Raw genomic sequence first — 25682 nt, forward strand, 5'->3', positions numbered from 1 at the left:
ACAACAGCATTCCTGCCTGCAAACACACACACACACAAAACCACACACACGTGCACACACACACACAAAACCACACACACACGCACACACACACACACGCCCACACACACAAAACCACACACACAAACGCACACACACACACACCCACACACACAAAACCACACACGCCCACACACACACATCCACACATGCACAAACACACAAAACCACACACACACATCCACACACACTCAAAACCAATAGGAACACTTCCTATGTTAGTGCAAAAAACAAGGCCATCACCAGGTAACGCACCCACTCACTCTCACTGGAAATAAAACAATATATAGGAAATAATAATCATATGAGGCCTATGAGGAGGAGGAACAGGATAACAGTGTAGGTTTCACTCCCTTCTAATGACTTGAGTGGATGGCTAAAAACAGATGAGACAGATAGAGGCATAGAGAGAGAGAGGCAGAGAGAGAGCGAGAGAGAGGCAGAGAGAGAGGCAGAGAGAGAGAGGCAGAGAGAGAGCGAGAGAGAGGCAGAGAGAGAGGCAGAGAGCCTCTCATGGACGCAAAATTGAGTGTAGATGGAGTGTTGGTCATTCAGCTTGTGGTAGAGTGTTGATTGATTGGCTAGTTCAGAGAAACAGAGAATGTTGATTGGTCAGTTCAGGGAAACAGAACATTTTAATCATCCACTTCAGAGAAACATATAGTGTTTTTTTGGTCAGATCGGGGTAAACGTGGGGGCAGTAAAAGCTGCATGAATGATGCAAGTACCCAAATGCAATGTGTGTGTGTACAGGTCTTTTGCCCCACCAAAGCTTCTAAACAAGCTCTCTCTCTCTGTGTGTGTGTGTGTGTCAAAGGTCTTCGTCCCTGTCAGCATGGATAAACTGTATCTCTGTTGTGCTCTGCCTGTGGCCACTGCAGCCCCTCTCAGCCGACATTAACTCATGGCAGTGCTGTGTTGAGGTGAGCTGACACACACACACACACACACACACACACACAAACAGATTAGAAACATAGCTGTGTATGTTGGGTTGACAGGGAAACAGACAGAACTCATACTATATTTAAACAGGGATGAAGCTCCCTGTGTGGTAGTTGATTATCCACCAGGTTCAGCTAAAATAATAACTTCTTTCCAGAGCAGACCCAGTCACAGAGGGTAGAAATGAAATGCTCCTTATCCAATCCAAGCACAGGGAAAGAGACAGTTGTCCAACTAAATTTCTTCACACATCAAAGGACAACATCTCCCATAAATACACACCCAGCCCTCTAATAAAGTCTTTCTGTTACGTCTGTAGTCCAATCAGGTGGGCTCACTCCACTCGGGGACCCCTCCCCTATTGTGTGTGTGAAGGGTAAGGTAATGAGGAGGAGACAAGGAGGCAGGGTAGCGGTGGTACTCTCTAAAGGGTGGGCTGGGGTGTTGGGGTGTCTGGTACGGTCCGGAGCTCTGGGTCTGGTAGGGGCTGTGAGAGAGAGAGTCCCCCAGAGGAGGAGATCCCTGGTGGGCTATGGAGCTCAGCTGAGAGTTCTGGGGACTAGAGCAATAGGGCTGGTGAGAGAAAGTTGTGTAGGGTTCAGTAGGGGTCATGGCTGGAGTCAAAGGGCAGCTGTAGGACCAGGTTGTACAGCTGAGCTCATCCAGTCTGGGTTCTGAGCCAGCAAACATACACGGCTGCCGCACCCCCGCCTCTGACCTGTAGGCGGAGTCAGCGAGGCCAGTGTGAGGCGGTTGGACAGAGGGATGGAGAGGAGGAGGGGAGTAAGCAGGCGGGTGATAGTAAGACTCATCCTCGCTGGGCGAACTGTCAGTGTAGGGCTTTCTGTACAGGTGATGCTCCTCTGCCGGACAGCTATCGTCTGCTGCAGATAGAGAATAGAGAGAGAGGAGAAGAGGGAGGGAGGCAGAAGAGCTGCAACATTCAGAAACACAGAAAAACAAGGACTGGTCTTCCTTGCAACAATGATCTTAGAAACAAAACGAGGCAAAGACCGGGGGCAAAACAAACGACTCCAGTGTCAATAGTTACAGAGTGAAGGAATGCAGTGCAGCTTACCTTTCCTCTTGTTGCTGTGGTAGACCTGCACGTGTTCTTGTGGGTCTGGTTGAGGGAGGGAGTAGTGGGCTGGAGGGGAAGCGACAAGGTCCTGTGTGGTGCTGGTGACCCCATTCTCACAGGAATAAGGGTGCAAGCCGCCCCTTGCCCCCCCCCCAAATAGACTCCCAGTAGGACACACCCTCTGACGCACTGAGCTACGAGGAACCACTGGATACTCTTTACTGAAAGAGAGAAAGGGTTGGGGGGGTTGTAAGGACACCAAGCCACCAGGTAGAGTAGATGAATATGCAAGCTAGGTTCCTCGTGATCCCATTTGTTTTGGTTAATAATTATAAAACTAACAATCACAACACCAAACAACGTAAGCAGACAACGACAACAGTTGCACACAGGGGTCCAGATCCAGTGGACAGTATTAACAAATGTCCTTGAAATATTTTCTGAAGTATTCAGTCATTAGCTGTGCCTTAAACACGGCCAAATACTGCAGCTCTGACATTAGCTGGTGTGTTCCACATCTGAGGAGCAACTAAAGCACTCTCACCCATGGGAGGGGAAGGCAAGGACAGGATGATGGAATGAGTTGGCACTTGGAGAAGGCACTGGCAAGAAGGGCATTTAAATAGTCCAGATGAGATTAGATAAAGATGTGGATGGGTTGTAAAGCTGCAGGTTGTGACAGTGTAGGTCTTAACCGTGTAATGTTCCATAAATGGTCACACTTGTGGGCCTGAAGCAAGAGCTGATGGTGATTTTATTTTTTACCTAGGTTGTACACCTCACTGGGGGACCATGATACCAACAATACGGTCTGGGGCTACACTGGCAGTCACAGTGTTTGTGGAGACATTCGGCCTTAAAATGAAAGCCTCAAGACATTTCCCAGTGGCAGCATGAAAATGGAAGCCTGAAGAAGTTTCCCAGTGGCGGCATGAAAATTCAAAACAAAAGGATCCCCAGGATCGAGGAGCCCCTCCGTTGATGGTGGGCCCCCATTGTGTTTGACATTCTAGGACCAATAGCTACAGACTGGGAGCGATCGCTGAGGTAGGACCTGAACTAGTGCTGGCCTAGGGCATTTTCCTTATACAGTCCAGCATGACGGCCTGGCTGACCTAGTGGAGAAACTTAATCCACTGAAAGAAGATTCAATGGGCCCCTAAGCCGGAATGTTAATGCAGGTCCTGGACTGAGGTAGCATAGCCAAGGGATCACAAAGCAGGGGTCCAAGCAGTATCTTCTCACAGTGTAGAGCATCTGATTGCAACTTTCTGTGAAGGCTGAGGTAGCAGAATCACAGGTTGGCGGATCTTACTCCCAGTAGACAATAGAACCCAGGAGTAAGCACTGCTGCTGCTAAACAAGTGGTAGTAGAAGGATTTCTAAGCAGTTATGGCCTGTTTTTCTATACTTGCTGATATACTTCAGTGCATGCCTATTCAGCCCAGTGCTTATATGGTTGTTCTACACAACTGCCAGTTATTTCAGTGTACCTGGTAGAATATTTAGTAGAAGACAACAGGTAGGTTTTTAAAGGGCCTGTGCTCAAGTTTGGAGGCCAAGACAGTGGTGCACTGAGCCACACAGTCAGAAACTGTCAAGTTACATTGTTTTCATTCAATTGGCAACAGATTTTTCTTGGTGAGAATTAATGCAAAAAATCTGTCAATCCTCCCATCAGCAGTGTGTCTCTTTCTCTCTGTCTCCCCCCATTCTATTTCCGTCTCCTCCATACCACTCTTGATCTCCCTCTCTTTCCTTTATTGCCATGGCCCATTATTGCCATGGGAAACATTTGTCTACATTGCCAAAGCAAGTGGAAAATAAGAAAAATGAAATTAATGAAATTAACATTAACTAAATACACATTACATTACACATACAAAGTTTCCAAATAATAAATTAAATTAAATCAAATTTAAATTAAAATGTTATATTAAATAAGTATGGTGTTGTAAGAATGTGAAAATAATTAAATGGTAGAGGAAAATAAATAGTAGCCTATTTAATGGTTATGTTTACAATGTGGTTTGTGATTGACTAGTTGCCATTTTCTTATGCAACGCGCCTTTCTTTCTCTCTGTTTCTCTCTGTCTTTGAGCTTGTTGGACATCCAATTCCAAAACCATTGGCGTTAATATGAAGTTGCCCTCCCCTTTGCAGCTCTCACAGCCGACACTCTTCTGGGAAAGCTTTCCACAAGGTTTTTTAGTGTCCCTGTGGGAATTTGTGTCCATTCAGTCAAAATAGCATTTGTGAGGTCAGTCACTGACATTGGATGAGAAGGCCTGGCCCACTATAGGGGTGTAGCAATATACTGGTATTGATGATAACTGTGATATTTAAAAAATAATACACATAATAATATTGATTCACTAGGCGCAACTGAAGTTGTATACCTTATTCATGTCATCTACAAACAAACGATGCATGTGCTTAAACAAAGAGAATGGACCTTTGCACTGCCGTTGAAATCAACTCGTTAGCCCCACTAGAACCCCCGAGAGAGATCCGCAAAGACACGCCATTTTTGTGGCCTATTCACATGGAAAAAAGGAAGTTGTATTTTTTCCAAAACTCTTTTCAGGTTTTTCCATAGCTTATTCATGGACAAACGATGCATGTGCTTAATCTACGAGTGTGGACTTAGACACTAGCATTTGAATTAATGTCTTTTCATAGTCTATTCACTAGACGAAAATGTTTGGTATTTTTCCAAAACATCCTCTCGGTGTTAGGTCTTGTGGATCTTTTGTTTATCAGTTCATCTGGTTGCCTTTTCACTATCCATAAGGTCTAATTATTTTTTTGTATGCTTTTATTTTCTTAGTTGTACAGTTATGGTTATAGACTCCACCTCCATACACTCATATTTTGAGTGTAACTGATTTGCCAAAAAAGAGAACAAAAACACATTAAACAAAGTTGAATGTTGAATGATGAATTTGAATGATACAATTTTTTTTCTTCAAATTTTCTATAGATACCACAATAATATCGTTACTGTGAATTATTTTAGCCACGATAATCGTGTAGTGAAAATCTGATATTGCCCTAGCCCTAGCTCACCACTGTTTCAATTCATCCCAAAGCTGTTAGGGTTGAGATCAAAGCCCAATAGGGTTGAGGTCAGAGCTCTGTGCAGGCAACTTAAATTCCTCCACACCAGCCTCATGGAACCATGTCTTTATGGACCCCGCTTTGTTGCTCGGCCATGGAAAGGTGCAATGAAAGGCTCTACACTTCATGAAGGTCCCAACGCGCAGTTTTTGTGCTGAGATCTAAGTCAGGGTAAGCAATATGAAATACACTGAAATCGAATGGTCTGCTCAATAATCAGGTTGAAATCCCTAGCAAATGTATTTCTATTACATGTGTCATTAGATTTGAAGCGTACATGTTTTCTATTGAGTCTCTGTTGAAATTGCCCTGGACAATTCATTATGCAAAGAAATATTTTACTACATCAATCTCAGCATGTTTCCGTAAAACATATCACTGGTTTAATCTGAATGACTCGGAAATTAACCAATTAAGAAAATATCAGAATCTCATCTGCAGAGCCTATTTCCCACTTGTATAGATTATTCATGGACACGCTGCCCACTTGCTAGCGCTACAAAAAAAATGGATGCATGGAAGAAGGTTTCAGAGATCGTTGGGATCACAGGTAAGTCCTATATGCACAGTAAATTGCTATTTGAACATTGATAAATCATTGACTTGGCATCGTGTTGATACTTAATAGTTTTTAGAAGTGGAGTCATGCAAATAATAAATACCTAATAATTGCGGAGACTGATGTTTTTCCTGTACTGTACATTTACCCTGCCATTGGCAGTGCCTACCCAGACCGCATGTCTTTGTTCCAGAGGCAGTTTGGAACTCTGTGGTGAGTGATGCAACAGATGATAGGTGATTTTTACAAGCTACGTGCTTCAGCACTCAGTGGTCCTGCTGTGAGTTTTGTTTATCCAAGCAGAGTGCGAATTATACAATAACAATCGGGGGTCAACTTTTTCCGCCAGGGCGTAAAGGAAACCCAGTACAGCGCAGGTGCGTGATTCAGGGAACTGAAGTCTTACAATCCTTACAGTATCTTGCTTGTTTAACGTAATGTCTGCAGTCTGTAGATGATGATGGATCCAGTCCATTACACCAGCTCATGGGGCACATACCTGACAACAACTTGAAGTCAGGGGTCACCAACAAAGTATCCTAGAGCAAAACTGACAGCAAGTCAGACCCACAGCCACACTACAACAGCAGGTCATAATAACCGTTAAAACACAGACCCAGACAAATCCGAAGAACACAGACCCACACAATACAGAACCAAAGACAATATCAACATGCCAAAGAGGTAGGCAGATGTGTTACTACCACACAGCAACTAGGCCTGTGCCTGACTAACACCGAAGGCATTGACCACCCAATAATCAGCAGTTTGCTTATTTTTACTATTAGACTTGTCAAGATAAAAAAAAAACAGCCGTCAAATTTGGCCGCTTTTTGGGTGGTGTATGCCTTTAAGTAGTAGCTAGGCTAATGTTTCTGTCTTCAAAGTAGCCTAATGCTAAAGCTTCTATCAACTCTTTCCTTAAAAGATTGATCACAGAGGTTTGGGTTGACACTCCTGGGCTTTCCTCCCACTGCTTTATCGATGTCAAAGTGTATATCTCCAACAATTAGTCCTCCACTGCTCATGACTGAGCACAAGTGCTAACAAACATTAGATAATGTATTACATTCTATATTGGTAATGAAATGCCATGCCAAAGGCACACAGTGAGTCAGAGAATATGCAAATGATGGGAAATCCGACCATAACCAATGGCAAAACTCAGGAATACGTTAAAAAAATTTTGTCGTTACATTTCCATGCAGTTTAAGCCAGAATCAATTAATTTTAAACATACAAGCTTAACCAAGGGATTCCCTTGAAGGGAGAAAGCATCACAACACCTCTTACCAGCACATAAGCTTTCCAACTTTTGGCGGGAATTTGCTGTAAATCAGTATTGAGTCTATTGTGGGTCCTTAAAAACAGACATGGCAATACTGTATGTACTATTCTCTCCCACAAAGTCTACATTTCTGTGTATAGCCAACCTTATATTGAATGAAGGAATACGTCTTCATAGTTCCGGTATTCCTGCTTTAGTAGGGGAGGCTTACAGTTAAAAAAGCAAACACTGCAAGGTTGGGAGTGAGGCAGGCAGACGAGACGTTCAACTAACGTCAACAGAGGTGGAAAAAGTACAAAGTAAAAGTAATCGCGGCGTTCACCAGTTTTGAAAAGTTAATAAGTTAGAGCAAAATGACCAGTGAAACAGAGTTCATAACTAACCAGTGACATTAAGTGGACATTTACACACTTCCTTTTTATTTTATTGATCACTCGTTAGTTTTGAACTTCCTTTACCTGGTTTTTTAGATCATAATTAGATACTTCCCTAAAGTGGTGAACACAGCCGAAACCTAGTTGAGTACTTGTACTCCGTACTTCTTCTTCTTTCACCTCTGAACGTCAAGGTTAAGAAATGGTATGGCTCACTTTAGGGGTGTCTGAAATCATATTACAAGATTCTTCCAGGCATGAGTAATGGTAAATATATTGTAACATTTACAATTACAGGTAAGAACGATTTATAAATGTTTCAACACCCCCGACCTGTTGATTTGTCCCTCTTTTTGGGGGCCCAGGTCTTAATTAGGGGCTCAAACTCCCCCAATCTCCCCCCATAATTTGAATCCTGCTTCCAAGGGTGCCAATAATTCTGGAGGTCACTATACACACACTCACATACTGCGAGAGATAATAAACTACTCTAAAAATAACTGCATGTCAGTTCAGATACTCTCTGTTTTCTCCTCTCTCATCGTCTCTGATATCCCAGTTCATTCTCTCTTTATTCCTCCTATCTTGCCCTAGAGCAGAATAGTGACTGAAAAAATACCCCTACAATCCGGCCTCATCATTCGTTAATCAGCCATTCATACACTCTGTCTCCTCTTCTCAACTCCCCTCCTCCACCTCATCCCTGTCCCCTCTCCTAAGCAATGCTCTCTGAGAAGACTGTCTGATACAAACTGCACAAAACAGACTGGTCCTTTCAAACAGACAGGCACAAACGTTTTACAGAAAGAGGAAGGGTCGGAGTTAGAGGGAGAGCAGTAGGAGTCTGTACTCACCCCTGTATCTTTGCCATGCGATGCAGCTCCATATCATCACTTCCCCTGAAGCCTTTAGCAAATGGGTTGTTCTCTATCTTAAGCTGGGTAATCTGACAGGGACACAAAGCACTGCTTTAGATCACTGACCACCCTGGCCAGCATGTTGTGTTACTCAACTGGTGAGAAACATGACCTGAACAGGGGTTGGTTCTGGATCACAACATTCCACAGACCATTTTTCGAACCTAATTCATTCTTAACCAGCACAATTGCAGTTTCCCTAAACCAGTATTCAAACATTTTGGGGACTGGGGACACATTTTGTGCTACTAAATTCCGAAGTAGCATACAATGAGTTTTACCATGACTTTGGCAGTACATGGCTGAACAAGTCTCAAGTTTGAGAAAGGAACATTAATAGCTCCACAGCCACTATCGGTAGGTTTAAAGATGTAATCTGCATTTGGCATGCCACAACATTGTCTGGCCCAGTACATTTTTTTATTGAATTTTGATTTACTGACAAACAGAGCTGAGATCCATTGAGAGTGTGGTAAAAAATAACATGCAGTAGATTTGATGCTGTCGTATCGTACATCTAAATAGGAGGACAATATAACGTAACTAGTTGTTGTATATCCCAAACAGTCGAGGCAGGTGTTGTGATGTGTTTAACACAGTACACGTCTACTGAATGCAAACATTGGTTTGGGGAAAAAAATGAATTATAAATCCAGTAGAAGCTCCCAGTTTACACAGATGACAGGAATTACTGTAATGAGGACAGAATTACCTTACCATTGGCCTCCACTTTTGAATCATTAAAGTTACATTTTCTGGATAAAAGCCACAGTGTTGAAGGAAAATTAAGACCAAAGACCATTCTAATGAAGTAAGAAAAAAATATAAAACAGTCTGTGGCGCACCAATCAATGACATGAGGTCTGCATAAAACTGGCAAAAAGATGTTGCTTAAATAGCATAATCTGAAACCATCTGAAACCATTTTTGGCTAAAACTTAAAGCAGATTGTGTGGCGGAAACCTAACATTGCACATGTCTCAAGACAAACCATCACTACAGTGAAATACAGTGGCATGATCATGCTGTGGGGATGCTTCTTCACAGCGAGGACATTTTAACAAGGCATTTTGATTAAATTGAAGGAAGAAAAGCTGGAGTAAAAAACAGGAAAATACTGCAAGCGAACATGCTTCAGTCAGCTAAAAAACTATTATCCCACAATGACAAAACAACATTAGAGAGATTCAAGAACAAAAGATGAATGTCCAGTGTCTCAGTCAAGGTTCCATCCTATTGAGAATCTGTGGCACTATTTGAAAATTGTGCTCCACAGGCTTTGTTCAATCAACCTGAACAACCTGGACCAAATGTGCCAAAAACAATGGGCCAAAATCAATCACACACTTTGCAAAGTTTGTACATATAGTGCTTACTAAAACACTTAAAGATGTAATTGCAGCGAGAGGTGGCTCTACTCAGTATTCATTTGTGGGGGTTGAAAATATACATTTGTTTCCTACAAATATTTTCCAACATAATTTTTTTTTAATAACCATAAAATAATTGATTTTGGGTGTCCGTGTCAGTGAAGTAAAATATCAAGCAGAAACAAATGTCAGTGTAACAATTGTGAACCAGTAAAATCAGCAAATTGTTATTTGGTTTGAAAACCTATGAAAGACACTCTTTTTCAACCAACTACTCAAAAATAGACAACTGTTCTTAGTAAAACAGGTAGGATAGTTATTACAGCAATTCATTGTTCGCATTCACTAGTTGAAATAACTTCCGTGTGATGGAACTGGCTAGTGCATACCCAATCGAGCCTACACCTGTTCATTTTGGTTAAAAACGCCACCAAGACCTACAGTGGATATTAAAAGATTTCAGTTTGTTTTTCAATTGAATTGTTCACGTTATAGGTCACATTAAAGGTGGAAAAAGTTATGACATGATTTCTCTTTGTCTCGTTCTTTTACAAGAACCTGGCATTTTAACAGGGGTGTGTAGACTTTTTATATCCACTGTGTGATGAAAAGAAGGTGGGGGGGTCATTTAAAAAAATACAAAAAATAAAAGAGTACTGCCCTGTGAAGCATAAACACAGAGATGTAATCAAACAGGACACGTTGATAAGGCCCTGATTCACATGGCTACTACAACAACATATACCCACAACATAAGGACACTGGCAGGCTTTGGCAATTCCTTTGAATATCTGCACCACAGGAGCTGGATAATTCAACTTTATGTTTGACAAACTACTCAGTTTTTTTAAATAAATTCTAATTATGTGAAAACTAAATCACAATTATTTTGTGTGCGGTTTTTGGTACCTTATGGTTCTGGTAAGACGTCACAGCGATGAAAGCGGTCTCTGAGAACAGATGTGTGCAGAAGGCAGTGTTTTTCGAACCAAACCCATTGTGTTCATCTGCTTTGACGATGTGGAGGCGTGGCTGGTATTTATGCATGGAGTTTAATATGATCTGCAATACATCAAAACCAAATACATAAATCAATGTTGCAGCTCCATCCCACTCAATAGTCCTAAGCCCCTCCCTGGCCTATGCCTACTGAGTGGGAACGTTTTTCCTTGTGTCTGGACCCATGCTATGCTGAAGACTATTTCCAAATCCGTCCCTTTATCTACCAATGTGTGTTAGTCACGCCATTGACTCTGGTTCCTTTCTGGTAGCCATACAACAAGCCACATTAAAAAAAAAAGGTATGAACAGATAATAGGCCTAGCAGATAGCAGAAAACAGTGCGTGTGTGGGTGCGTGTGTTCCTCAAGAGGGCTAATCCTAATTGGTGTGACGGTCCCACCAAGCATGGGCAAGCTAATGGCCCTTAATGTCCCTAACGTCATTATTGTGGTTACCGCTGTTCTAACACAGCAGACAGAACCCCTACTCACACACACACAGACACACACACAGGTAGAGAACTAGGGGACTGACGTGTCCAAAGGGATCCAGATGGTTGTTGGTGAGTTTGAGTTTCTGGAAGGAGACAAGCTGGCGTGTCCAGTGGTTTCCCGTGGCCGGCGAGTCAGGATGGAGATACAACCTCCCTGGCATGGCTGGCTCTGCCTTCCCTGTCACAGACCTGACACACACATACACACACAAGCTAAATATGACAATTGACAACAAATATGAATCCCAATAAGATGATGCGAGTGTCAGTTGGTCCTCGTCTGACAAGGGCCTGCCCTTTTCTTTTTTTTTTAAATTTTTTTTTTTTTTTTTTTATTGAAGCTGCAGGATATAAATACACATTTGGTCATATAGTACAGATTTTGATCTTGTCATGCAACATCGTCTTTTTTCCCCAGAACTAAATGAACCCCCCCTCCCTCCAACCACAATAAAAAAGAAAAGATTAAACTAAAATAAACTGGTAGCAATAGCAAACTGGGGGAGTGTCACAGGTATTCTCATTTACACAAAGTCCGATCTTATTGGCCTAATAAATTCCAAGAAATCCTTCCACAACCTCTCAAACTTATCCATTTGAAATCTAACAGTGTACGTAAGCTTTTCCATAATGTATATATCATGCATCACATCAACCCAATTTTCCTTTCTTGGCACCTCTACCTTTAGCCACTTCCTAGTAATTCCTTTTTTCCCTGCTAGTACCATAATTTTAAACAATTTACAATTCAGAGTTTTTTTGCCTTGCATATTAAGTCTTCCCAAATAAAATGTATCAAAATTGAACGGGAGATTAATCCGTAATATCTTGTCCATACATTGTTTGAGTTCCCTCCAATATTTCTCCACCAAAGGACAACTCCAGAAAATATGAACATAATTTGCATTCTGTTCCCCACATTCCCGCCAACAGCTTGTATCCCGATATTTTGTTTGAGCTGGAGTTCTAAAATATCTCACTAAATTTTTCCACCCATGTTCCCTCCAAGTTAAAGATGATGTCACTCTCCAAATTTGTTGAGTGAGATCCTCCCATTCTTCATCCATCAATTTTATATTTGCTTCATTTTCCCATTTTTGTTTTATGTAGTGTGTATTGTCTCCTTTTAATGTTACTAACCCTGAATATATCTTCGAAATTAGTTTCTTATTTAGTTTAGATTGGTACGCAGAAATAAAAAGTTTAATAATGTTTAACTCAACCTCAAAATTTTCATTTTTTATATCATGCTCTAAATAATGCCTCATTTGCAAAAATCTATAAAAATCTTGATTTACCAAACCATATTGTTTCTTGATTTCTTCAAAACTTTTACACTTTTTATTTTCTAATAGTTCCCAAAACATATGAGGGCCTTGTTCCCAATTTTTAAATCTATTATCTCTTTTATTCGGGGAAAAATCTGTATCATATCCTATCCACCTTAGCAGCTTATTTTTGCGTGTCAAGTTATTCTTTGTAACAATTTCAAACCACACTTTAAGTGAAATGTCAATCCATGGATTGGGTATATTTTCTGATTGGTGCCTGAGTTTGTTATCCCCGATAAAGGCCTGTATTGGAGCTTCCGTTGTCATTTTCAGTTCAATTTCTTTCCACCTAGCAGAGTAGGAGGGATTACATAAGTTTAACAAAGGCTTTATTTGCGCTGCCTGATAATAACTTTTTAAGCACGGGAGAGTTAGCCCCCCCTTCGCCTTAGACAGTTGTAATGTTTTATATCTTATTCTAGGTTGTTTTCCTTGCCAGATATATCTTGAAATAATTTTATTCCATTCTATAATTTCCTTGTCCAGTATCTCCACTGGTAGATTCTGGAATAGATATAACATTCTGGGAAGAACATTGGTTTTGATCACCTCTACTCTAGTTGTAAGAGTCATAAAGGGGATTAAATTCCACCTTGCAATATCTTCTTTAATTTTGGATATTAGCGGGTCGTAGTTTGCTGATTTCAATTGGCCAATTTCTTTTGTTAAATTTACTCCTAGATATTTAATTGATTTTAAATCCCACTTAATTTTATAATTTTCTTTAACAGCTTCAGCGGGGCTATAATTAAAAGTGAGGACTTGTGTTTTCTGTACGTTTATTTTGTATCCGGACATCTGACCAAACTTTGCAAATTCTGACATGAGTGCTGGCATGGACGTATCAGGATTAGACAAGAATATTAGAACATCATCTGCGAAAAGTGCAAGCTTCTGACATGTACCCTTTATCTCTATGCCTTGTATTTGTGCTTTTTGCTTTATGGATTGGCTAAGTGGTTCTAAAAAAATTGCGAAGAGAAGGGGACTAGCCGAACAACCCTGCCTACATCCGCGCTTTAATAAAATAGAACTGGATAAACTACCATTAATCTTAATCCTAGCCGTTGGTTCAGTATACAAGGCTTGTATTGTCCTAATTATTATTTCATGGAAGTTAAATTTTTCTAACACACTGTAAAGGAAATCCCACCTGACAGAATCAAACGCTTTCTCCGCGTCCATTCCCATAATCATTGCTTCAGTATGGTTTTCTTTAATATGCTGCAACACATGTAAGGCTCTTCTTATGTTATCTTGCGTTTGTCTTTCTTTAATAAATCCTGTCTGGTCCAGCTGAATAATACCCGGTAAGATGTTTTCAATACGCCTAGCTAATATAGCAGTGAAAAGTCTATAGTCCTGATTCAGGACACTAATAGGTCTATAACTGGAACAGTCCAATTCATCCTTGCCCTCTTTAGGGATTACTGAAATTATAGCTTCCCGCCATGAATATGGTATTTCCCCCTTCTTTAATACCCAGTTAAATGTTTTTCCTAACATTGGGATTAATGATTCCCTGAACAACTTGTACCATTCTGCAGAATATCCATCTGCTCCCGGAGACTTATTCACTTTGAGTTTAGAAATAGCAGATCGTATTTCCTGATCTGTAATCTCTGATATCAGGCATGAATTTTGTTCGTCCGTTACCTTTGGCAATGAAAGTGTATCTAAAAAGCCTTCCATATCTGCTTTATTGTCAATGAATGGTTGGTCGTAAAGTTGTTTATAATATAGTTCAAAACATTTTTGTATATCTTCTGTCTTATGTTTTATTGTTTTATTGTGAAAATCCCTAATTTTGTATATATTACTTCTAGCCTCCTGCTTTCTTAACTTATATGCCAGTAATTTTGTTGATTTACTACCTGCTTCATAATACTGTTGTTTTGTGAACATTAATTTTTTTTGTATATCTGCTGAGTAAATATCATTTATCTCAGCTTTTTTCTTCCTAATTTCCTGATAAATTGTGTCACTCGGCCTTTCTTTATGTTCCTTTTCTAATTTCTGTAGGTCCAACTGTAATGCAACAAGATTTTTTTGTCTCAATTTTTTTAAATAAGCAGATTTGGCTATTATTTTCCCTCTTAACACTGCCTTACACGCATCCCATAGTACTGGTGGGGACACTTCCCCATTATCGTTCTCCTCTAAATATCTTTGAATTTCCAATTTTAGTTCTTCTTTAATGTCTCCTTTTAATATACTGGTATTAAGTCTCCATAACGTCGTTCTTTTTTTAGATGTCAAAGTAAAAGTTGCATAAACCGGACTATGATCAGATAAGTCAGCCACCCCTATCTCACAATTCCCCACCATATGTCTATCTTTATTGTACATTAGGATGTAATCAATTCTTGAATATGTTTTGTGTGGAGATGAGTAAAAAGTGTAGTCTTTGGTTGTAGGATTCAGTTCCCTCCATACGTCCATGATACCTAATTGCCCCATCATATCTCTAATTTTATTTGGAATCACATTCTTTTTTACTTCCCTCCCTGTGGTATCTAATAGAGGGTCCAGCCTTTGGTTCAAATCCCCTCCAGCTATTAACACCCCTTCCCCCTCTGATGCCATCAAATCAAACATTTTTCTATAAAAGGACCAATCTGATCCAGGGGGTGCATATATATTCAGAAGACTGATTAATACTCCCTCTACTCGTCCTTTAACCCAGACATATCTTCCCTCTTTATCACTTACCACTGACTGTTTTTGAAATGGGATTTGATTTGATATTAAAATCGCTACCCCTCTCCTGTGACCTGATTCATATGAAGCAGCATATACCTGGTTATAACCATTCCGCTTTAATTTTTCATGTTCCTTTTCTGTCAGGTGGGTTTCCTGCAGGAAAACTATCCCCGCCCTGTCTCTCTTCATTTTACTTAGAATTTTACTTCTTTTAATTGGGTTGAGAACACCATTTACATTGTATGAAATTACTTTTATTACGTTTTTTTGTATAGCCATATTTTAGGTCTAATTGTTTTTATTACAGTCACCAATCCACCCCCTATGCTACCATATAAACCCACAACCATGAGCCTAACAGAACCAGCTCTAGAACAATTTTTCCCCAAATCCCAAAACAAAAACACAAGGACTTCCAATGTTAAGGTCATTCTCTCGACCTCAACTGAGCCTAGAAAAGACTCGGAGGGATAGCCTCTGGCCCTAACGGCCAGGGGGCCCTCGTTACAACCCAAATCTAACAAAAAGTGCATACCGTAACGACAGTTCGAAGAATACAGTTCCGACAATTGTACCTTAATTTGAGGGAATTATTTTTCTATCTCTCGCCTTGAAAATAAAATTAATAAATAAAATAAAAGAAGTCCTGGAAACAGCTGGAAATCCCTGGATCAGTCGTTTGCCTCCGGCGTCCTTCTAAAAGCCTGCAGTCTCTGCTTATATCCCGATCTAGCGTCCGCTTGTCTTCCGTCGTTCGCGCCTCGGTCACGGCGCCACGTCAATCGCTTAATCCTCTCCATCACGTCCTCAGTGGACTGCACGACCTTCACCTGATAGCCCCTGTCAGCCATGTCCTTCGTCGCCTCCTCCGCTGAATCATATGTGCGCGTCCCGTCAACATAAAATACTCGGAGACGTGCTGGAAATGGTGTTTGGAAGCGAATCTTCTTATCCCTGAGCACTTTCTTTGCCTCAGCGTATTTTTTCCGCTGTTTCAGGATCTCCGGTGCATAATCATGGTCTATAATTATCTTCTTGCCTTCATACTCAAATCCCTTTTTCTGCCACGCCGTCCTCACGATTACTTCCTTGCATCTGTAACTTCGAAACTTCACCACTACTGATCTCGGTGGTGCGTCTTTTGGGGGCAACGCACCTAACGACCGGTGAGCTCGTTCAATGGTGAGTTCAAGGGACGGCGGCAATTCGAGTTTTTCTCTCAGGAGGGTCTCGATGAAAGCAACCATTGACTGAGCCCCTTCTTCCGCTCCTTCTTTTAAGCCGTGAATCCTGATGTTGTCCCTTCTCAATCTGCCCTCCTGATCCGTCAGTTTAGCTGCAACTTGATTTTGTAACTCTAAAAGTTCCAAAGTGGCGTCCTCGATATTTTGAATCCGGTCTTCTGATTCCGTTATGCGCCGCTCTGCCTCATCCATCCTGTTATCTATTTTTTGAATGTCCTCCCGAATTATTCTGAGGCTTTCCACGTTCTCACTGCGAAAATCTCTGATTTCTTGCAGCACAATGTCCAGAGTTGTCATATTATTAGATGAATTATGCCGAACCAACGTTAGCTCGTCTGCTTTACTCGTAGCTTTGCTAGCATCGTCCTCGGCTAACGTTGGCCTCGTTGCTATTCCTGACTGGTTTTCTACGTCTCCCATATTTCCAGTATTGTTTCCAGTCTTCCTCGCTTTCCCTCTTGTCATGATCCTCCCCCCCCCTTCCTTTGATACACTAATTTTGATGTTTCTAATCTGAGACGAGGGGTATTTTTAAACTTCAATCGGAGAGCTGGTACTCTATGCTGCCGCCATTACCGACGCCAAACCGGAAGTCGGGCCTGCCCTTTTCTGACAGCCCTCATACTGTGTCGCTCTCTTGTTCGCTCTCTCCCCTGGCCTGCACCCACACACACTGTCCTGGACATGCTCTGTCCCTGGCCTGCACCCACACACACTGTCCTGGACATGCTCTGTCCCTGGCCTGCACCCACACACACTGTCCTGGACATGCTCTGTCCCTGGCCTGCACCCACACACACTGTCCTGGACATGCTCTGTCCCTGGCCTGCACCCACACACACTGTCCTGGACATGCTCTGTCCCTGGCCTGCACCCACACACACTGTCCTGGACATGCTCTGTCCCTGTGTTCCTCCTGCTGTCACACTAGAAAAGCAGACACAGCTCTGACACACCGCCGCTGGCTGTATCTATAAATATCTCTGATTATTATTGGAGCAACGTCCTCTTAGCATTTCAACTGCTTTGATTACAAAGATGGCCCCTGTCTTTTACAAGATATGTTAATCCGAGTAATTGAGGTCCAGGTATTTCAAAGCCATGTGGAGAAGAAATCACCTTTACACGTTTTCCAAAACGATCGTCTTTGTTGGACAACAAATGAATCTGTTTCATTTCGAACAGAGAAAATGTTCTGGTTAACATTAAAGACAATAGATTAGGACTATGACATATTGTTATGGTGTGTTTGGCTCCTGAAGTTAGAAAATGTCAGACAAGGATTCCTCCAACTGGCAAACCCTAACCCTGCTGACAAAAATGCTCAGTGAAGAACCCACACGTGTCTAATAGCACAGGGACATGACAAAGCACCACCGATCTGTACAAACACATAACCGCCCTTAGAGGGAAATCTACCCACACATAACAGCGTTCACATTACGCATTAACATAGCTCCTTGTCTAAACATGACTAAAAATGGACTGTCCACTTTCAACTGTATCAGTGGTTTCAGCTGAAGGACGTGTCCTTTAGCGCTCTACAGGGCTTCTCCACGTGACCGCGGAGAGGGTGACAGGCTCATGCAACATGAGAACATTTCCATCCCCCTTTCGGTCTGGTGCGGACCTCAGTGAGAACTGGCCTTTAATCTGCCCGCCACATGAACCCATGCTACTGAGACTGAACTGGCTGTCAGGACGGGTGTGGGCAGCAGGCATGCAGAGGGCAAGACTGCCACGTCACAGTAGGATGTTAGTTGACCTAAACATCCACATCTCTGCTCTTTTATGTTTCTCATCTCCCGTAATATAAATATATTGTCTTATCGTGTATTTGTATCAACTGAGTCTTAATAGAAAATATATATTGCCACATGCCTAATGTAGCTTTGGTTGTTCCCATTCTTTGGGGCTTGAAATTCGACTGTGTTGTTGAACCCCTTAATACCCCCCGTGCCCCCCGATCAGCTCTACAATCACTGTTCTATTTCTCATACAACGTGCACGTGTGTCTCATGAATTCTGCCTTAAGACCAGGGTTCTTCAATCACATGCACTGTGACTGACATTCAAGTCATTTGGCAGGCACGGTTTGAATCCGACTTACAGTAGTGAATACAGAAAATGTATTACTCGTACTTTTCTTAAATGCCGCTAAGTATCAATAAACAAATAAAGTAGCAATATTCCTCGGCAGTGCTCCTTTCTACACTGTTTAAACAATACAAGATAATAATTGCTGTAACGGTTAGCCTTTGATTTAAGCGCAGCCTCTTCGTCCTCCGCCAGGCTCACTCTCACTGGCTGCTTTTTCTAGGTTCCCGGGACAGTGCAGATGCGGACTCAGACACACACATTCAGATGGGTAAAAATTAGGATTCATATACAAACAGGGTAAATAGGATCAGTGCAGTCTGGGATGGATGGGCGGGATGTTGGGTAGGGCTGACTTGTCTCGCCGTGCTCTAACTACCCCATGTACTAGGTTGGCACATGTAAGCTGAATTGTTGTTGTTGGTCTGAAATTGTCTCTCTTCTGTGTTTGGGTGTATACTAGTTGGGTGGGCAAATACTGGTTGAGTGAGCAATGTAATAAGAAACAGAAACGTTTGGCGAGATGTGCATCAGAGGACATGTCTCAATCTTTAACTCTCCCAAACCTGGTGGGGAGTTGTTGCATGAGGCAAGGATTTATTCACAAACTGCACCACAAAATATTTGGCAGGGAGAACAATTAGGTACAATTTAGCTATATTATAGCTTTGTTGTTTCTCATACATTTTATGTGGATTTCCTAACTTTTCTAAGTTAACTTTAATATAATCCACATTATATTTGCTACATTAAAAACAAACAAAAACACAGCAGACAACATAGGCTATTTAAATATGCATAAGTTTAATATGTAGCTTACCATTTATTATCAGCAAACTTGTAGCGGTGGTCATCCGCGGGCACAACATCCATGAGCAGGATATACTTTGCTTTAGGATTGAGGCCTGTCACCTTCACCTTGTAGCAGGGAAACATCCTCCTGTCAAACAGTAACCCACAGACAGTCAAGAACCTAGCAATGTCAGTGTGGCATAGCAACCATTGTTTGCATAGCTACAGTTGTTTGCAAAACCTGGAAAATCTAAATAATTCAGCCTGTTTAATGAGAATTTTATAATTTCATAACCTGATGTTTGATCTTTCCTTGAAAGTAGTCAATGGGCGAGAGAAACGTATACGTAGTTATGTATTGTTTAAACAGCCTTTATAAAGTTCAGATATCACACCTTGAACAAAAAAAAAAAAGATGAATGGCCATGCATGAGCATGATCTAAAAAATAAGATGGAAATCACCTGAAATAAAATCCATTATTGGTTTGATTCATGTTTGGTTTGTTATTTGAAGGTGATTTCCCATAGAAATTAAAAATAACATATTTACACATTATTTGCATATATATTCAACTAGGAAAGGTTTACAGTTTCAGTTGGTGTTAAGTTGATGACAATTCTAACATCAGCTACTAAAGAAGTGAAATTATATTTGAAACTGTATATTTTTAATATTTTTAATTATGAATAAAAATATTAAATAAAGACAGGATTAACAGGCCACGACCTAGAACATCCGTAAAATGTATTCCTAAATAAACTGTGCTGAAGTAAAACAAATAAAGGCCCACTTCTAGCCCATGCCTATGGACGTTATTTCTACTTTCGCGTAGTTCCTATTTAACTGAAGTGTGTTAAGACGTAAAATGTACTTTAGATATATAATCACATTTTCACAGTCAAACACAATGTTTAAAGATTATAATAACGAGATATTGATATTTTACGTTATTTTACCTCCCGGCTTTAGTGATGATCATCTCCGTACCGACTTCGTGGAATTTCTCCCACAACTCCTGTTCGTGTAGATATACTTTTATCCCCTCCATACCCTGAGAATAAAGAGAACAAATTATAAAAGAGATACGCAGCTTTATGAAATTATAAATTGTATATATAAATGAGGGGACATGTTAATGTTCAATTTCATGAAGACAATGGTGAATGGTAGAGGAGAGTTCTTCCTGAAAGTGCAGTGAGACGGATTCAAACCCATGGTCAGTACCATTAGTACGTTCACCGGAGGCAGCGGCTCATAGATCAATTACCCAACCTTGGCCACGGCCTATTACATATGTATTTATTTTTTAATGTGTCTGGGTGGTGTGGTGAAATAAAACGAAAACCTACTTTAACAAAGCTTTTATATGCTGCATAGGTCTAGTGAATGTATCAAATAAGAACCACGATATCACTAACGGAATTTGACATAGATTTAACCAGAGAGAAGCAGTCAGTCAGTCAGTGTTGCTCTGGGCATGTTCTAGGTAAAGCCAACCGACTGTTTAGAAACCAAATGTAGGTCATATTCAGCTCCTGCATTCCTGAACCTGACTGTTTGTTTCTGCTTTGACGTGCACTAGTCTACTTCGCTCACTTAAGTTTTTCTTTGGCAGGGAATCGTTCAAATTAGTGGCCTGACCCGAAGAATTTCCTTAGAATGATTCTCCCTCCAGTAGGCTAGGTTGGATATTGTTAAAATGGGACAGTGTCTGTACACATGCGAAGAGGAATATCACAAAACTGAAATGTTTCCTTTTGCTACTTATAATCTTTATTATCACGCTATAAATACATTCATCACTTCAGTTAGCAGGCGCCTTTATCCAGAAAGCAACTTTCAGTTAGCTGCAAGAATTGGAACCATCTAAAATGAAAAGAAAATCACATAGAAGTGCATCTGTTTTCTATTTTTTGAACTCTATTAATTCCATTAAAGATACACCCGCGCACACACACACACACACACACAGACAATAGGAAGTTACCTGCGGTGTGCACGTGGTTTGCGGTGACGGTGGAGTGTGATTCTCCCGTAGGTTCTCTTTGGGTGAGTCCGTATCAATGTCTACGCGCTCTGGGATTGAGAACCGGTCTCCGCCGTTAGCCATGATACACTTTTTACACCGAAGGACACATTAACGAGATACACAAAACACACAATAAAAAATAGAAATGTATTGTTTGAAACAATTAAAAACATTCACATACCTAATGAACACACCTAATTTGTAGACACTTTTAGCCTATTAGCCTGAGATAAAGAGCTGATCATCTTGACTTGAATTCAAATATAGAATTAAGTAAAATTTGACCAAAGAATATGATAAATCACAATGCAGTTCAAACTAACGATATTCAAAATAACATGTTGTGTAGTTTAAAACAACTAAATAAATCGCTCTTATTTCGACAAATAAACTGTCGACGAAAAAACAATTATAATATATATATTTTTTTATTACTTAAAAATGTTGTTTTTGAATAGTCCTTGAAATATATATTGCACATATATAGTTACATGCAACATTTAGGCTAGGTGAAATGTCAGTATGCTAAGGCTTTGTGACTTCATCTGCTATGATCTATTATTGAAAAATACTTTTGTGATCAGATTATATCACATTGTGTGCATTTTTTATTTAAAAAAAGAAGTAATAATAATCATCATCTAATAGCAGCCTAAGGAGAAAGAGAAGATGACAATGCATTACTTACATGCATAATGATCATAATAACGTTGTTATTACATTAAGTATGTAGTAATGCATCCTAATTCACAACTAGCCTAAGAATAACTATGTAGGTGATACTATAAATGTATTATTTCTAAACTAAAACATAGAAGGTGGTTATTCTATTTTTAACCAGTGAAAGAACAGGACACAGTGTAATACATTATTGAATATAAGATGTCTAGTGACAAACCGGGTTTCCAGACAATGAGATGTCCATGTCCAGACGATGAGATGTCCAGTTTAGCTTAAAGTTGATAAAATTCTAGACCGCACACGAACCTCTAAATGCACATGCATGATTTGAAATACAAGACTAGGCCTTGCAAAGTTTATTTGAATATTTTAGAATTTTTAAATAATGGAGACCAAACTTCTACTGGAAGTAGGCCTATTCGATCACCTACAAATAGCAGAAACAATTTTGAAATAGTACACATATAGGCCTTGGGGTCCAATGCGTAGATTAGGATTATTTCACTATTTCAAATACTTATAGGACTAAACAGACCTGAAGTCCAATGCATGAAACAGACGATTTAAAATATTAGTATTTCTAAATGCACTTGTCATTATGAGTGTTTTACAATATTCTAACTTTTCCCAAAAACATTAAAATATGAAACGTCTTGTATGGTCAACTATATCATATCGAAATACCCGTACTACGCAAAGTATTTAAACGTAATTGCAATGACCCAAACAGTGTTTGAACCCAGGTCTACATGCACTAAATCAACTCTAGAATGGAAAGGCGAAAGCCATGGAGGCATCAACCCAAGGCAATGAGACACTATAGCCGCATACATTAATAAACAGTAGTGAAAAAAGACAAAAATGTGTTAGCTTAATCTCTGATCACAAGATGGGCAAACTGTCATACCAAAACAAAAACAAAAGCATTGCATTTACCCCCATTACACCACTGCTAAATACTCCAACAGTCCGACTCTTCCGCCCTACCTCAAGCGCTGTGCTGTTTCGTCCCTGGAGAACACGGTTTCACAGTCATCCTGGTGTGTGTGTTTGTGTTAGATCAGCGTCCAGTAGCTTTTGCAGCTAATCTGAAATTCCCCAGACCCGCATACATTGTACAGCGAATGTATGTACTCCGTCCGACCACCGTTAGAACTCGTTAGGCTATATAGGTTAGGCTACTTATTAAAAATGGACTGTAGCCTACGTGTTAACGAACTTTCCTCGGTGCCTGGTCCACCCCCTAGAGACCCCCATCTGTTCCTGCCTTCACCCCTCCTCTCTGTCGCACTCGTTCTCTCTCGCTCTTGTTGGCTCTCTCTGTACAGCGTAGTATATGGCGGGGGCTGGAACTCAGTTTGTCCTTCAAATCAGGAATGACCAATTTCAAGGCATGCCCTTCGTTTTTCCGCCCACACCAATATACCCTCGCGTAATGAACAGACTACTTTTCTCCAACATGCTCAAGAGTGTGTATTTATTTGTGTCCTCTGTCTGTCTATTTCCCGATACTGTCCCTATATGATGACCTAAATATCCAAGAACAAAATTGATTATGGCCAATCAAATTATCAATACATCAGTCACAAACCACGTTGCCATCCACTAATCTGTACGCGAGTAAAGTCATGCGGTAGCCTAATATAAAAATAAATCACGACAGTTCTGACGGAAACCGGAATTGTCAGACATATTTATTATGTTTACTACTGTCGACAGATAGTAGTATGTGTTCTTTGGACATGAGATCTATGTTGGCAAAATGAAATGATTGCAATTTCGGAGGAATTGTCTACATGCACAGCTAGAATAACAATAATAAACCTGGGGTCACGTGGTGATATCTAACGCTCCCGCTACCACTCGAGAATGAAGCTAAAGGCTACATTAAAGTACGTTATGATAGATGGTGAACGTGCACGTCAAAATACTTTTGACTAAGGAGCAGCGGTCTAGCCACTGTCTCCTGTGATATACTTTTTGTAGCAAGGGTTCGAATCCACACTAGTGCTCTTTTAAAAGTCTCCCTTATCTGTCCACACAGCTTAAAATAAAACAGAAACAAATGTCAAGTGTGGCCTTTTCATTCATGATAAAACAAACTTCGAAGTATATGAGGGCGATAGCGCGCGAGAGAATGTGCGATAAACGAATTCATTCACTGTGCAAATATAATTTGGAGTTGAGGTCTGTTTATTGAGTATTTAAACAAAGCCTTTTTTGTATTGTAAACAGAGGAGCAACAATAGCTATTTTAGCGTACATGTACGCTATATCTCATAGGCTACCATCCTCCATACAACGCATAGATGCACTGCGCACGCGTGTCTGGATGACAAAAAAAATAGATAATCAAACGGTCGCGCGCATTACCGTGCATATCTTGTGCAGAGTCAAGTTGAAAGTTGATGGGGTCATCGAGAGGTTATCACGCTCTAGTTTTGAGCTCACATCATCCTTTAGCGGAATTATTTCAATCAGATGTAATCAAATTATCAATCCGATATCACACACAATGGTGAGCAGGTCAGGCTAGGCAACATTGAAAAAGGTACCCTATTATAAAAGCGTAGTTTGGTGAAACCATACTGATTTACATTATTGTCAGAAATATTATTATGCTATATCGCATTTAGCATAATAATAACACAATATTTATTTCCTTGGCTATGACTCATAAACTATATCGACATTAACTACATAGACTATCGCAATAATAAACTATTTAGCGTATGATCGGAATAATAGTGGCTTTTATACGCACGCGTAACAGTAGGCAATCTATACGCTCAAGATCCCAATTTATTAACAATCATTAGGTGAAATGATATCCTACCAGATCACTGAATGGGATATTATCCCTATATGAGGTTTTGATAATGAATATACAGGATTCACCTATACTTTTAATAAAAACACCCAGAGCCTGTAGGCCATGCACTTTTCCAAAACACTGAAGACTATTTAACAATTGTTGTGTCTTACCAGGTCCAGATGTCAGTTCAGCTCTTGGACAAGTGTGGCGTATTCGTTCTGACTAGGTTGTCAATAGTCCATCGGTCTCAAATGAAGCAGCCAATGTGTCTGCATCGGAGCGTTCAGTTTGAACGTCGTGGGGTCGTAGGGTAGCATTGAGAATGTGGCTGTTGTGGACGGGGCATTGTATGTTGGGGAGGGGGTGCTCTGATAACGGTTTCCTTCACCGCGTGCAGCACACACGTCATCGTACACACGACTGACCCCCCGCAGGGACATGCAGGATGCGGTTATTGTGAATGATCCCAAAAATATAACCAGTCACATGTAGACTAGACTACTGGTATGTGGCAATAATCATTTAAACTGCCAGAGAACAGAGATAATAAAATACTAATATCCAGACGACGTAATGCAAGGTGATATAAAACCAGGCGATGTGTGAGTTTTCTGGGAATATTAATTTATAACGGTTTCTAAACTCGATGTGCAGTAGAACTCAGAACTCTTTTTTTTTGCCTACCTCTCTAGCCTTCTAAAATGTGGATGTTTTTTGTTTCTATGATTTGGACTTTTTGGGGCCGTAGACGGTGCGGACAACCTTTAACATCTCAATTCTTAATTTAAATCAGCAAAAGC

General features: G+C 40.6%; 1 protein-coding gene across 3 annotated transcripts; it reads right to left on the reverse strand.

The window, feature by feature from the left end:
* Positions 1-136: 136 nt before the first annotated feature.
* On the reverse strand, positions 137-25217 carry tbx5b (T-box transcription factor 5b). 3 transcript variants are annotated; one of them, XM_010896339.5, is made up of 9 exons: positions 25053-25217; positions 21345-21473; positions 20314-20408; positions 19384-19503; positions 11230-11377; positions 10603-10755; positions 8261-8352; positions 2063-2286; positions 137-1868 (listed from the first exon to the last, which is right to left on the reverse strand). In XM_010896339.5, the coding sequence occupies exons 2-9, from the start codon at positions 21465-21467 to the stop codon at positions 1309-1311; spliced, it is 1515 nt and encodes a 504-aa protein (XP_010894641.4). In that variant the 5' UTR covers positions 21468-21473; positions 25053-25217; the 3' UTR covers positions 137-1308. The 3 variants fall into 3 exon arrangements, with proteins under 3 accessions (XP_010894641.4, XP_010894639.4, XP_010894640.4); XM_010896337.5 differs by lacking the exon at positions 25053-25217 and adding an exon at positions 23004-23530; XM_010896338.5 differs by lacking the exon at positions 25053-25217 and adding an exon at positions 23055-23526.
* Between the last annotated feature and the right edge of the window lie 465 nt (positions 25218-25682).

This window comes from Esox lucius, chromosome 13 (genome assembly GCF_011004845.1).
Source record: "Esox lucius isolate fEsoLuc1 chromosome 13, fEsoLuc1.pri, whole genome shotgun sequence".
Lineage (NCBI taxonomy): Eukaryota > Metazoa > Chordata > Actinopteri > Esociformes > Esocidae > Esox > Esox lucius.